The sequence below is a fragment of the Cryptococcus neoformans genome (genome assembly GCF_000091045.1).
Source record: "Cryptococcus neoformans var. neoformans JEC21 chromosome 6 sequence".
NCBI lineage: Eukaryota > Fungi > Basidiomycota > Tremellomycetes > Tremellales > Cryptococcaceae > Cryptococcus > Cryptococcus deneoformans.
The window spans coordinates 357621-370120 of NC_006691.1; the positions used below are offsets into that span (position 1 = coordinate 357621).

The 12500-nt window shown below is 46.6% G+C and overlaps 6 protein-coding genes across 7 annotated transcripts in view; 3 read left to right on the plus strand and 3 right to left on the minus strand.

The window, feature by feature from the left end:
- The window catches only part of CNF01180 (expressed protein), a 1247-nt gene extending 160 nt beyond the window's left edge, over positions 1-1087 (minus strand). The window contains exons 1-4 of the mRNA XM_571565.2: positions 907-1087; positions 715-846; positions 184-649; positions 1-134 (exon numbers count right to left, since the gene is read on the minus strand). The exon at positions 1-134 is cut by the window's left edge and continues 160 nt beyond it. Coding sequence (XP_571565.1) covers positions 1-134; positions 184-649; positions 715-846; positions 907-991 — 817 coding nt within the window. The 5' untranslated portion in view covers positions 992-1087. The remainder of the gene's footprint in view (positions 135-183; positions 650-714; positions 847-906) is intronic.
- A 148-nt stretch (positions 1088-1235) lies between these two features.
- CNF01190 (expressed protein) lies at positions 1236-3296 on the plus strand. Its single transcript, XM_571262.2, has 9 exons — positions 1236-1539; positions 1591-2090; positions 2159-2357; positions 2449-2467; positions 2526-2535; positions 2599-2684; positions 2747-2774; positions 2829-2834; positions 2890-3296. The coding sequence occupies exons 3-9, from the start codon at positions 2258-2260 to the stop codon at positions 3013-3015; spliced, it is 375 nt and encodes a 124-aa protein (XP_571262.1). The 5' UTR covers positions 1236-1539; positions 1591-2090; positions 2159-2257; the 3' UTR covers positions 3016-3296.
- On the minus strand, positions 3270-4991 carry CNF01200 (heme oxygenase 2, putative). Its single transcript, XM_571263.2, has 4 exons — positions 4794-4991; positions 4312-4592; positions 3679-4229; positions 3270-3626 (listed from the first exon to the last, which is right to left on the minus strand). The coding sequence occupies exons 1-4, from the start codon at positions 4818-4820 to the stop codon at positions 3391-3393; spliced, it is 1095 nt and encodes a 364-aa protein (XP_571263.1). The 5' UTR covers positions 4821-4991; the 3' UTR covers positions 3270-3390.
- Positions 4992-5118: 127 nt separating this feature from the next.
- CNF01210 (glycerol transporter, putative) lies at positions 5119-8069 on the plus strand. Its single transcript, XM_024657352.1, has 11 exons — positions 5119-5500; positions 5553-5811; positions 5865-5932; positions 5987-6346; positions 6397-6510; positions 6561-6701; positions 6757-6954; positions 7010-7158; positions 7210-7384; positions 7438-7585; positions 7641-8069. Exons 1-11 carry the CDS (start codon positions 5462-5464, stop codon positions 7745-7747), a joined length of 1758 nt encoding a protein of 585 aa, XP_024513006.1. The 5' UTR covers positions 5119-5461; the 3' UTR covers positions 7748-8069.
- A 1153-nt stretch (positions 8070-9222) lies between these two features.
- On the plus strand, positions 9223-12125 carry CNF01220 (hypothetical protein). 2 transcript variants are annotated; one of them, XM_024657353.1, is made up of 15 exons: positions 9223-9332; positions 9391-9590; positions 9646-9765; positions 9826-9838; positions 9886-9955; positions 10010-10063; positions 10115-10142; positions 10190-10709; positions 10764-10816; positions 10871-11015; positions 11081-11157; positions 11216-11317; positions 11391-11457; positions 11558-11745; positions 11813-12125. In XM_024657353.1, the coding sequence occupies exons 2-15, from the start codon at positions 9451-9453 to the stop codon at positions 11823-11825; spliced, it is 1590 nt and encodes a 529-aa protein (XP_024513007.1). In that variant the 5' UTR covers positions 9223-9332; positions 9391-9450; the 3' UTR covers positions 11826-12125. The 2 variants fall into 2 exon arrangements, with proteins under 2 accessions (XP_024513007.1, XP_571265.1); XM_571265.1 differs by lacking the exon at positions 9223-9332 and having other exon boundaries at positions 9354-9590.
- CNF01230 (hypothetical protein) overlaps positions 12102-12500 on the minus strand; it is a 1763-nt gene continuing 1364 nt past the window's right edge. The window contains exon 1 of the mRNA XM_024657354.1: positions 12102-12500. This exon is cut by the window's right edge and continues 1364 nt beyond it. Within this exon, the coding sequence (XP_024513008.1) occupies positions 12251-12500 (250 nt within the window). The 3' untranslated portion in view covers positions 12102-12250.

Here is a 12500-nt window from a genome sequence, read left to right on the forward strand (position 1 = left end):
CGGCACGCATGAGGTACTTTTCACCGAAATTCTTAGACTTGTACCACTTCATGTGAATTTTTCGGACCAAGCGATACGCGTCGGCAACTGAGTCAACGGTGAGGCAAAAACTGGAGACGAGACTGAACTTGGATCTATGTCTTCTTGTTAGGATTGTCCAGCAAACATGTAATCGGCACTTACGGCGGCAGTCTTTTGCAAGAGTCGGGTCCTTCCACTAGGTTGCAATCTTTCGCCAGTCGCTTCACATCATCATAGCTTGCTCCTCCTGGTAATCCTTTGACGATAACCCTTCTCCCACTAAATCCAGGCTTAAGCACCCAATCCGTGGTGAAACCTGGGTCTACAGCTTTACCTCTCTCCACAGCCCTCACATCGGAATCGTGCTTGGCAACCTCGATCATGCCATTTATCCATTCCTTCGGCGTTGTGGAAGTAAATTGTACATGAGAGACGGGCGTAAGGTTCGGGTTCACATTGGGATTTTGATTAGACTGGCGGCCGGAGGGCAGCCCCGTGGAAGTGGAGAAGAGAGGATGTGTCTGAAGGTGTGAATAGATAGCCTCGGCGTGGGCCTGAGAAGGAGTGGTGAGATGCCATGTTCGTGTCAGTGATGGCGTTCTGGGGAGAGAAGGCGCAGGAGAAGTGACTTATGAATGCGCATAGAGTTAGAGGAGACAACGACAGCTAGTCAAGAAACGAAACAAAACTCACTGGCAGTGACAGGGAAAGAAGAGTCCACAGCGCCCCCATCTCTCAAAGCTCTCAAGATATCACTTGGAAGAGCAGTTCGCGGTATGTTATTAAGTAGAAGATATCTTGGCCTGACATGCTCGTGCATCCGATCTGCACACAGTTGATGGCGTTTAGTAACATGTCTACCTCAGTCTGAGCGATTGTACTTACGAAACTGAGATACTGAGTACGTTCTAGGCTTAATCCGGGGGATTGACTCGGAAGCCTCATTGAGCAGTCTTACGGCGTACTTCATTTTTGACGATGACTGAATAATTTCCGATGAAGATATAAGAGTATGTTTTTGACGAACGAGCGAGATGATTCTTTGGCGGTGGAAGAGTGGTCGTGGTCAGTGGCCGACGAACAAAAAAGTTAAGAGAAAATAAATAATCAAATGCCGACCGATGCTTAAATAATTACGTAAAACAAGTTACTCGAAGGGAAATTGTCTTCTGCCAGGTCTGCTTCTCCATCCTATCTACAGTGGAAGAAAAAGAGAAGAACATGGTAGGCAATTCAGCTATTGAACTTGTTGGATACATGGGATGTCCGCCATGAGATTGAGAGGCTATGTGCATGGTATTGTAAACTCTGGGATCGCTTTTTCAGTGGCCTGTTGTAAGTTATCATTTAGCGGTGCTGCTTTCTCAGGAACATTATTGTTGTACATGAATCCAGGAAGACATGTATAGCAATTCATGGTATATATGTTAACCATCAAACTATCACGACTGTCACTACGCTCGGTAAGAGCATCGTTATTTTAAAAGTATCTCTTCGCACTCGAGCCTCTTCCTTTTCGTGAGTTGATTCATTTCTCCTGACACGGCATGCGTTCATGTTGAAAGATAGCCAAAGCGATCTGTTTTAGCCATCCATCTTTGGACCTCTTCGGTGCAGGAATACAGTCATCCACGATCCCGCACTACACCATTCATATCAATTGACGCAAACAACAAAACACTGCATGAACCGCCGTGAACGCGAACACACAACGATGGTGGCGGCGGAATTAAGGGATTCGGCCGGGTACTCGGAATTTACCACGTGGCATCCCTGAGTTGCCCCGTATCTCTGTGCCTGAAAGGACGCATCTGTTGACCGCTGTTGATTTCTACGAGCAGTAAAACCATCGCGTATCTCTTGTTATTTCTTCTTCTCCAGCAAGCCGGCAGCCACAACAATAGGCATTCTATCTTCACCCTATACTTCCCGCTACTCTCTAATCTCGGCTCCCTCTGGATCCTTCTTCCCTGGACAGCAGACACTCTTTTTCTTGGAATCGACGAATCCACCAAACAAAAGTTGAGCAATAAACAAGGCCGCACACGAGAAGCTACGAAGTAGTACGAGTATGTTTCTACGTTTCATTCCTTTTGCATCGGGTATCTGCTGAATTTCTAACAATTACCTCCTACAGATATAACGACCATTCCAATATACATACATAGATCACTCTCTAAACTCAGATTCAGTGTCCGTGACAGAGACCTCCACTTCAAACATCAAAACCCAAACAATGAGCAAGAAGTATCACCAGAAGGCTTACACCGCCGAAGAGAAACGAAAAGCCATTCAGATGTACGAAGAGAAGATTCATTACAGTGCCAGATATTCTAGTGGGTACACGTTTCCTGACCAGGACGCGGGAGTGATGATGTTTGGTCTCTTTGGCGCGTTGTTTACTGACTCTGGTTGGTTTATCTGTAGATGATGAATGGGAGTTCAGGTAGGTCTTCAATCCACAGCATTACCTTGAATGAAGCTGATCTCATTTGATTTATCAGACATGTCATTGTCAGTAATTATATATTGATACATGGCCATCTCAGACACTTTACTAACGTTGATACCTTCAAGATTCCAAAACCCCTTGTCAGATTCATTCCTCCTGGCGTCTGTGCTGAAGAAGTTTGGAGAGGGATTGGGATTAGACAGTCCCCTGGGTGAGCTATATCTTGAGTTTTAATGTAAACATTCACTGATTGTGATGTGCCTGTTTATGCAGATGGGAGATGTATATGCGTCACGAGCCTGTAAGTGAAGCGTACAACGAAACCATGTAGAACTTCTGCTAACCATAAGCCCAGGAACCGGTACATTAGTCTATAGACAAGGAATCCATGAAGCGATCGCTAACACCTTCTGCAGCATGTCCTCCTCTTCCGTCGCCCTAAAAATTACGACCAAATTCACCGACCATTTTCCCAAACATTAGCCGCTCGAAAGCTCAACATTAGCCGTGAAGTCACAGCTCATCCTGCTCCAGCAAAGTAATCAATGCGCTCAAGCGTTGCCGGATCCCTCTCTCGCCTTTGTATTGCAATAATGTGCCTGTCTCTAATTCTTTTACTGCATTAAGTTTTATTATCTTGGTCTTCGTCATTTGTTTGAAATGGCGCGTAGTTTGTTTTTTATAGCATTTTTTGTTACCATTGAGAGGCATATTAAGATTAGGAATAAAAGGGAGGTGTGCTAGCCGCAATTACGAACGAAAGTAACCGCGTCAGTAATTAGAAATCCCATGGCATGGATGTAAGAAGTCTAAACCAAAAAATAGTGCATGGGCAGTACAAGAAAATGGAACCTTTTAGTGAATTGATGCTGTTAATTCTTCATTTCTCTCCAACTCTCCCGTTACTAAAGCTTAATTTAAGCGAACAACTTTGAGAGGAGGGGTCCGACGTAGATGTTCAAGAACACGCCAAAGAGGGCTGCTGCAAGGAACCAGGCCGATTGCGTGAGGAGTTCTGCGCGGGTTTGCGGTCTGTTTTCGGTAGCAACAGCGCCAGATTCAGCCTTCTTGCTGTCCTTGGCAGGTACTTGAATGATGGAGAAAAGATCTGTATTGAGGGAGAAAGCAAGATTGGCCTCTTCGATGAGGTCGGCTGCATTCGGTATTAGCACGTTTTCATAGGATTGACAAATAAGATGACTTACCCTTAAGCCTCTGGTCCTCGCCCACACCCTCATCCATACCTCGTCTGTACCAATCCTTTACTTCAGCCAGTCGCTTCTTTGTCTCGGCTCTGCTTTCATCGCCTTGCGCATTGCCTCCCTTCTGGAAATCAAACTGGTAGAACTTGGTCCCATCATCGCCCGGAAGATCGAAAGATTTCTTCACTCGCGCACCGATGAATTGTCCTCCGGAAAGGTCACCGAGGTATCGCACGTAAGCGTGGGCAAGAAGGCCTGGAGCGGTGACGGGAGAAGCGGACAGTGTTCGGACGTGGCTGAGGTAGTTTGTCAAAGGCCTGGGAGGGTCGTTGAATATGGGCGCAATGAAGGAGGGAAGAGGGAACGGAGGAAGCGGAGTGGCAGGCTCATTGAGAGAGACATTGGTCTCCACGGCAGTCTTGTCCTTGGGCAAGAGGGTGAGGAGGTAATTGATATCGGCAGCGAGAGGGGCAGCACGGGCGAGGAGGGCTGGGTCATAGGTGGGGGCGAGGACGGGATTTGAGGAGTTCTCTTGGAGGCCGAGTTCAAGCACGCTAGGTGACACATTAGCGAATTTAGTCCAAAGGAGTCGGTCACCATCAGAGCCGAACTTGTGGTACAACACATGGGACTTACTCGTAGATCCTCCAAAGAGCGGCAAGCCATCTGATGTACTCCTCCAAACCCAAGTCGCCTTGAACCAGAGCTGCAGCACCAGCAGAGTGCTCAGCCTTGACGTGGGCCCTCTTGGTACCGAGCTTAAGCAAAGACGAGATGGGGTTCCTCAAATCCAGTTCAGGAAGACCATCAATGCCAGGCTCGGTGATCTTCGCTGACGATTGAGCGGGATGCTCCAAGGGTGGGGTGTTGGGTCGGAACGAGGGGGTGTCGAGCGGGCTGGAGACGCCGATGTGCAACTGGGAAGCAGCGACAATGTTAGCGAATGGACAGGTGCGATCGGCCATGATGAAAGTGAAGAATAAGGAGACCGGGGAGATCAATAGCTAAGAGATTAATGGAACTGGCAATAGTAAGACAATAATACGTCTGAAGACGCAATAGGATCACCAAGATGGTGTGATGATGGGAAGGCTTAGATTAGTGACAAAATAACTCACTTGCTTATCAGATACGGCGGTCTGCATCTTGGCGCGCAAATCTGGTCAGTGGTGAAAATCAAAGGAAGGGCGTAGACAAGATACTGATGGACAATAATGGAGGTATTGGACTGAGGAATTGAGGGCCGTCGTTGACGTGGAAGGGCGAAGAGAGAAGCGCGGGAAGATCAGAGAAACAGAAGAATATGCCAAGTGTTGTAGGTAACGGAACAAATGCCGGAGAAGCGAAATGGCGACAGCAGTTATCTCGAGCGATATCGGCCGAGTGGAGATCGTCGTGTGGGTGTTTTGGATTTTTCATGCATGCAAATAATTTTCGGAAAATCGTACTTTTGCCAGCTTGAGCTAACGCATGGTAAAGCAAACTCCTAAGGAGCTACATAGGTCTTGAGAAGAAGGTTGTGCTGCATTATAAAAAATGCAATCCCGGACACACTGTAAGTTCCCCAAGACCTTTCTACGTCGCGTTCGCGTATGTAGCCAGTTCCCGCAGCGAACCTGCTGGCACTCAGCCATCGATACGTAACGGGTTAGGGCAGTTAGTGTATTAGCAATACGCTGCTATTGAACCAGTACATATCATAATCAACTCCCCCAGTACAGCGATATATACAGCCTTTTCTCCTCCACGCCCGCCATGAACGCTGCCCGATACACTCATTGCAAGCATGAACAACGGTAATGCGCCCTTCACAAATCGTGCACGCGTGAGTCAAAGTCAACTTCCATCACTATTATCCACTGACCTCCCATGCGCAGAACCGACAAGCGAGGATCACAAAAATGCCGCCTCTAGAAGACCCCATACCACCTCCTATAACACCTCAACACGGCATAAAGAAAGGAAAGCTCTTCGTCACTGACTTTACCATTACAATACCCGGTTCAAATGCTCGAAACCCGGCTGGACATGAGCCAGGACCTTCAAAATGGCATACGCTGGAGTTCCGATTGTATACTCTAGTATTTATTATGGTGGTACCAATGATGATATGGGTTCCTATGAGAGTCAGCTTGCGTGGGTTCAAGTCCTTGGAGAGAGAGTATGGCAGAACTGATCGTTGAGCGCAGCAAGCCATCCCAACTACTATAAATTTGCCCACAAGCTGTCACCAGGTTGGCTCTTTGGAAGACCTGTTGTACGCTTCCCGTGAATCAAATGCTCGCCTTGGTCTTATTGACACGAAATTTAGGATAACAGTGACACCCAATACCGATCCTTCCGAGACAACCTTCTCGCCCTTGTCGTCCTTTCCTCCGCTTACCTTGTCACTTCTTCTCTTCAAGCCCGCTTAGCTCCATCCCCTTCTTCCAGGGCCAAATTTATTGCACTATTCTCCACATTTATGATAATACTCCTCCATGGAACTTCAGCTATCAAGATCATCGCTCTGCTAGCCATCAACTATCACGTCTCGAAATTTCCCGCCACGCCTTTAATCCGCAAATTTTGGCCCTGGTTGATAATCTGTGGAAACATGGCAATTCTCTTGTTTAACGAGATATGGGAAGGATACAAGTTTGGAAGTTTGCATGCGAAGCTCGGCGTACTGGTGAGCGAGTCTTATAAAAAAACTTAAACGGGGCTAACGTGATCATGTAGGACACTTATAAGGGACTGTTGCCTAGATGGCATGTCGGTTTCAACATTACGATGATGAGACTGGTTTCTTTTGGCCTAGACTATATCTGGAAAGAACCATCGAATAACACATCCGTAAGCTCCGTTATCGTCTTAAAATGGATAAATATTAAGAGAGCCTTAAGCCTCCAGCAGAATATCGCAAGCGTGTTCAGACATCTGGCGCCGAACAAGATTATTCATTCATCAATTACATGGCATACTGCTTGTACCCTCCTCTGTATATTGCGGGCCCTATTATGACCTTCAATGATTTTTTATGGCAGGTATGCTTCTTAAGACCTCTCCTGAAGTAAGCGGAATGGCTGATAGCTCCGGCAGCTTCGAGCTCCTGCGTCAATTAGCGTACGAGCGAAGCTGACTTATGCTGTCCGCTTTCTGTTCTGCATCCTGACCATGGAGTCAATACTCCATACAATCTATGTTGTGGCAATTAAAGACACAGCGGCCTGGGAGGGAGATTCGCCCGCCGAGTTGAGCATGATAGGATTCTGGAATTTGGTGATAGTATGGTTGAAGGTATATTCGTACATTTCTGGATTCCCGCATTTGTGCTGACAAATATTGCCTATAGCTGCTCATTCCTTGGAGATTCTTCCGTCTTTGGGCTCTACTCGATGGCGTTGATCCTCCTGAGAACATGATCCGTTGTGTCGCGAACAATTATTCGGCTTTGGGTTTCTGGCGTAGCTGGCATCGAAGCTTCAACCTCTGGGTTGTTAGGTACGTACCTTTTTCCAGCTCTCAGCCTCTTTACCAACTTGATTGCCTCAGATATATTTACGTACCTGTGGGAGGATCGAAGAACATAATCCCAGCCACATTACTCGTCTTCACTTTCGTAGCTCTTTGGCATGATCTGTCATTCAAATTGCTTGCGTGGGGATGGCTGGTCAGCTTATTCCTCGTTCCTGAAATACTGGTGAGAAAATTATTCGCTGCAGACAAGGTATGTGGAGGTTTCTATGTCGCGGGGCGGACGACTTACCATTATGACCGAAGTATGGAGCGCATCCTCTATATCGTCATGCCTGCGCTGTAGGCGCCGTGGCCAACATTCTACTTATGATGACTGCCAACCTTGTCGGTTTTGTCTTGGGTCTCGACGGGACAAAGCATCTTTTGCACGAACTTACATCGACAATATCAGGTGCGCCATTCTAATCTAACAGCATAAAAGTTTATTCATTTACACTGCATGATAGGGTGGTCTTTCATGCTGTTTGCGAGCTCATGTCTATTTGTCGCCGCGCAAGTCATGTTTGAATACCGGGAGGAAGAAAAGCGCAGAGGATTAGACAGGCGATGTTGAAATAAGCAATAGACTCCGTACAATGACATTTGGGATCACTTGGATCAAGCATTTTGAAGAATTAGGAGCTGTGAAGTGAAAGTCATCATGGAGCGCCAATCGACAGTAATTCAATGGCTGTAGCCACGCCGAATATAGATGTAATTCGGCAAAAGTCTCCACCACAATCGGATATGGTACATTGATACCCAAAGGACAGAAAACAGTATAGTCGGAGCCCAAAGCTTTTCGAGCTTTACAGTTGCTCCAGACATGGCCCACTTGCAATCGCCTGTCCACTTTGTGATACCTAAAGTAATAATATCTTTCACCATCAAACAATTTGCAGCAGTGATTTTATCGCGCTACAGCATTTGTGTTGCATCTGTCGACATGGGACATCTTGCCATCCACTATCAGGAATTAACCTCCGCTTTCATGCTCTACCATTTACCATCTGCAAACAGGAATAAGGCCTCTTTCATCTTCCAACGAATGTCCAGCCAGCAGTGGCCACGGCCACCACCCAATCTGATGCCTTATCCGATCTTCCATCAGACAACTGGAGGAGCGAGGGAAAATGATAGCCGGTATGTACTATGGTGATGCGGGTTACTGCAGTACGAGTATTGGGTCACTTCGCAACGACCATTGTACTAGCGGGCATAGCATAGGTCGTCCTATCCTTATTTGTCTGTCCTCCGCCAGCCACCAACGCGCGCAGTTTTCTTCCCCGATCGACGGATTTCGCCGCTCAGCCTTATTTATTTATCTCGAGCTCCGCTATCATTTGCCTCCACCTGACGCGTCCACCACCACGCTATTGGCCCGTCCTTATCTATATCTTGTTGCTCTTTGCTGATGCCTGAACGTTTTAATTCACGCCAATACATGTCGCAGCTCACGGCTTGTGAGTTATGATTTACATCAGGCCAACTCTTGCAGACTATTCGTTAACTGCATATCTCAAACATCGTAGTCGTGGGTGGAGAGCCGTGTTGTTGGAAATTGAAGCGCTAAATGAAAGATAACGTGGGAATGACCACCGGAAATAGCGGTCTATTTTCTGAAAGTGTACTGGTACGATATCGTTCAATATGGTCAGATTATATGTCAAAGGTTTACTCGAAAAGCAAGGTGAGGGATTCATACCATCGTGTGCTGATAAGCAGCTCACCCTACCTGTTTTCTTATTGGTGCGTACTCGCAATCTTGTCCACTCTTAAACAGCCGTTAGGAACAGCTCCTCAAGGCGCAGGCACAATAATGTCAATCTTAATACCATGATTGGAAAACACCGTTCTGCGATATTAGCCGATTGGAAAAAATCTATCGAATCAATAGTAATGATCCCGAATGTCGAAACACTGTAAGTATGTGTCCTCTTCCCGGGTACCGTAATAGTCCTTATCGCTGGCTATCATGAATTGTACTCTTGGAAATGAATCAGTGCTGCGGTCAAATATGACTTTTATTCTTTGGCTTCGACCTTATCTTCTGTCTGGACTGTTTTCCAATACCAAACAGGGTTTAACTGCCTTACAAATTGTATCAGCCGATAGGCAAGTCTGGAAGGGTATAAGTGTCTTCGGTATCCACCATTCTGGTGAATCCCTATGTTGCTAAAGACTAGCCTGACAGCTAATTACAGGCGTACTCCTTAGTCACCATCGCACCTCGAAACTCACGATAACCATATACACATCACGAAGCTACGATTTAACATGTCTGCCGAGATTAAAGGAGAACATTTGACACATCACTACTTGACCAATGCCCAGCTGGACGACTACCCAGATGAGAAGCAGGTTGTCGGGAATGGAGATTTGGTGACGGTAGAGGAAGTCAAAGTCGCTGAAGACGCGTGAGTGATGACTGTAGATTATTGATGCAAACCTATCATTAATATGGTTTCCAAGCATCCTGGCGGGGGATGAATACACGGAAGAGCAATACAAGAAGCTCAAGCGCAAGGTAGACTGGGTCCTTTTGCCTCTGATGTGGTGGTGTTACGGTATCCAGCAGACGGACAAAACTGGGTGCGTTTTTGTTTCGCCCATAATTTGCTATGGGATGATACTGACAAGAAACTATGATAGTCTCGGTACAATGGTATGTCAGCATATGCGCCCGTGTGATTCTTCTCTGACGACTTGCAGAACCTGTACGGCGTGCAGGCTGACACTGGCATGCACGGCAATCAATACTCCCTGTTAACCGTGGTGTTCTGTAAGTAAAAAATCTGATAGACAACGACCAATCTACTTATGGTGTCACGCAAAGATACGGCCTATGCTGTCTGCGAGTTCCCTTCAAATTTTCTCCTTCAACGTTTTAGTAAGTTTATAAGTAACCAGTAGCTGTAGTATCGAACTGACAAAACGTCAGACATGGGCAAATGCTTGACCATCTACATGTGAGTGCATGTTTGCATCCGCTGGACCTAGAGCTGATATCTACCAGGTTCTGCTGGGGTATCATTGTCCTTGCACAAGGTTTCGTCAAGTCCTTTGCGCCTTTCCTCGTTTTGCGACTGCTCCAAGGTGCTTTCGAATGCACAATCAGCCCCGGTTTCAACCTCATCATCGCCAACTGGTACACATCCCAAGAACACAATTCTCGCTCCCTCATCTTCCAGAGTGCCAACGCCGGCTGGGGTATCGTTGTCAGTTTGACAATGTACGGTATTGCCCAAGCTGCCAACAAGAACCCTGGTGGTTTCGCGGCATGGCGAGGGATTGCCGTCTTCCTAGGTGGTCAAACTTTGCTTGCTGCTGGTGTAGCCTTCTTCTTGCTCGGTACCCCCAACGAGGTCAGGTGGCTTAAGGCAGAGGAGAAGAAGATCGCCTATGCCAGAGTCATGAAGAACAACGCTGGCACTGACACGACTGGTAGAAAGACCTGGAAGTGGGGCCAAGTACGCGAAGCGTTTTTAGACCCTGCATTGTACTTTCAGTTTATCAACGCCTTTTTGGTCTCTGTGGTGGGTACACTCATAGCCGCGTGATCGTGTTACTTGAATATTCACGCCTTTTAGTGTAATGGTGCTCTTACCACCTTTGGTGCTGTCATCACTCTATCTTTTGGCTTGTAAGACCCATTGATCTTTTCCGCCTCGGAGCTGACGAAATACAATAATAACAGTTCTGAGAGTCAAGTCATCTTGTACGGTATACCTCAAAATGTTGTCTCTGTCCTTTGGTTCGCCTTTGTCGGTTTCATGACACTCAAGTTCAAGGGACTCAGGATGTACTTTATGATGATCAGTGTCATCTTCCCCTTCATCGGTGTAAGTCATCGTCCCCAATTTATTATTCTCCTTTGGATCGGTAACTGAATATAAACGATCGGTAGCTTCTTTTCATGGCTTTGCTTCCTGAGGACACCAGCTACCGATGGACCAAGTGGGGCATGTACTTTATGACTGTCACGTAAGCCTGTCCTTGGCGTCATGCTATCCAAGTACCTTGCTGACCATTTTCAACACAGCTTTATTCTCCCTCTCTTCTCTGGATGGGCTCTCATCTCTTCCAACACTGCCGGTCGTACCAAGCGAACTGTAATGAGCTCCACGACCTTTATCGCCTATTGGTGAGTTTTCTTCCGTCTCTATTCTCTTAGGACAACGTAGGTATGTAGTGACTAATAAACACGATACTTTTAGCGCTGGCAATATTGCCGGTTCTGAAGTTATGAAGTCCAAAGACGCCCCACACTACATTCCCGGTACCGTACGTTTCCATCTTTCCCTCTCTTCTGGCCTTACCTGCTAACGCTCTCTTCCGCCACTTTTCTCAACTTATCTTTTAACTAAATTCACACACAATGCAGATCGCCATCGCATGCTGTATGGGCGTTGAATTCGCCACGCTCATTATATGGCGTATCTATCTCCAATACTGTAACAGGAAAAAAACCAGGGCCATAGCTGAGATGGGGTTGAGTGAGGAGGAGATTACGAAGAAGGGACAAGCGTTGGGTGCCGAGGATGCGACGGACATGAAGAACCCTTTCTTCCTGTGAGTATATAAACCTGAATCTTCATCGATCTGTTTAAAAAAGGAACAAGGCTGATGGGTTTGATAGCTATTCCACCTAGTTCTTTTGGGATCTCTCTTGAAGCAGTTGGAGGAGAAGATGGATGTGCGAGAGGGCCATGGAAGCTTCAGTTGTGTTGAAGGTGACTAACAAAGTTGTACTCTTCTGGATCACTATAGAGTTGTAAAGTCGAAGTTGTGCTGTCTAGTTGTTATCCTTTTTCATTTGTTAATATACCGAAAATTTTGTAGATAGGGAAAATTTTTAATTGTTCAACGGGAAATGGAATAGATCAAATGACTGACAATGTAAACAGCCATCTGATATATAGCTGAATTGGGACCAGTGCAGTGTACATGCGGATGGATCTACGTTAACCAAAGCGTCCTTGTCGTTATTCGTTTCTAATGTACAACATTATACCATCTTCCATGCGCTTCACTTCCTTCAGAATCTCTGCAAGGCGCTTTGCCTATTATTCACGCCCTAGATGCGGCCCTGACCCTGTTCGACAGAAGAAGGCGCATCTACTTTGCCTTCATTATCCTCCGCCCACCCCTTATCATTCCCCCGAAATTCTCCATCCCCCTTTCCCCCATTCGCCCTCCTCCAATCTTTACCCTTCTTGCCGCCCTGCTCTGATGTTCTGTCTGCCCTATCCGGACACTCTTCCAAGTAATGGTCTCCCATTCCGCAGTAAGCACACAAGTTGTGTTTACGTCGGTAATCACGGATC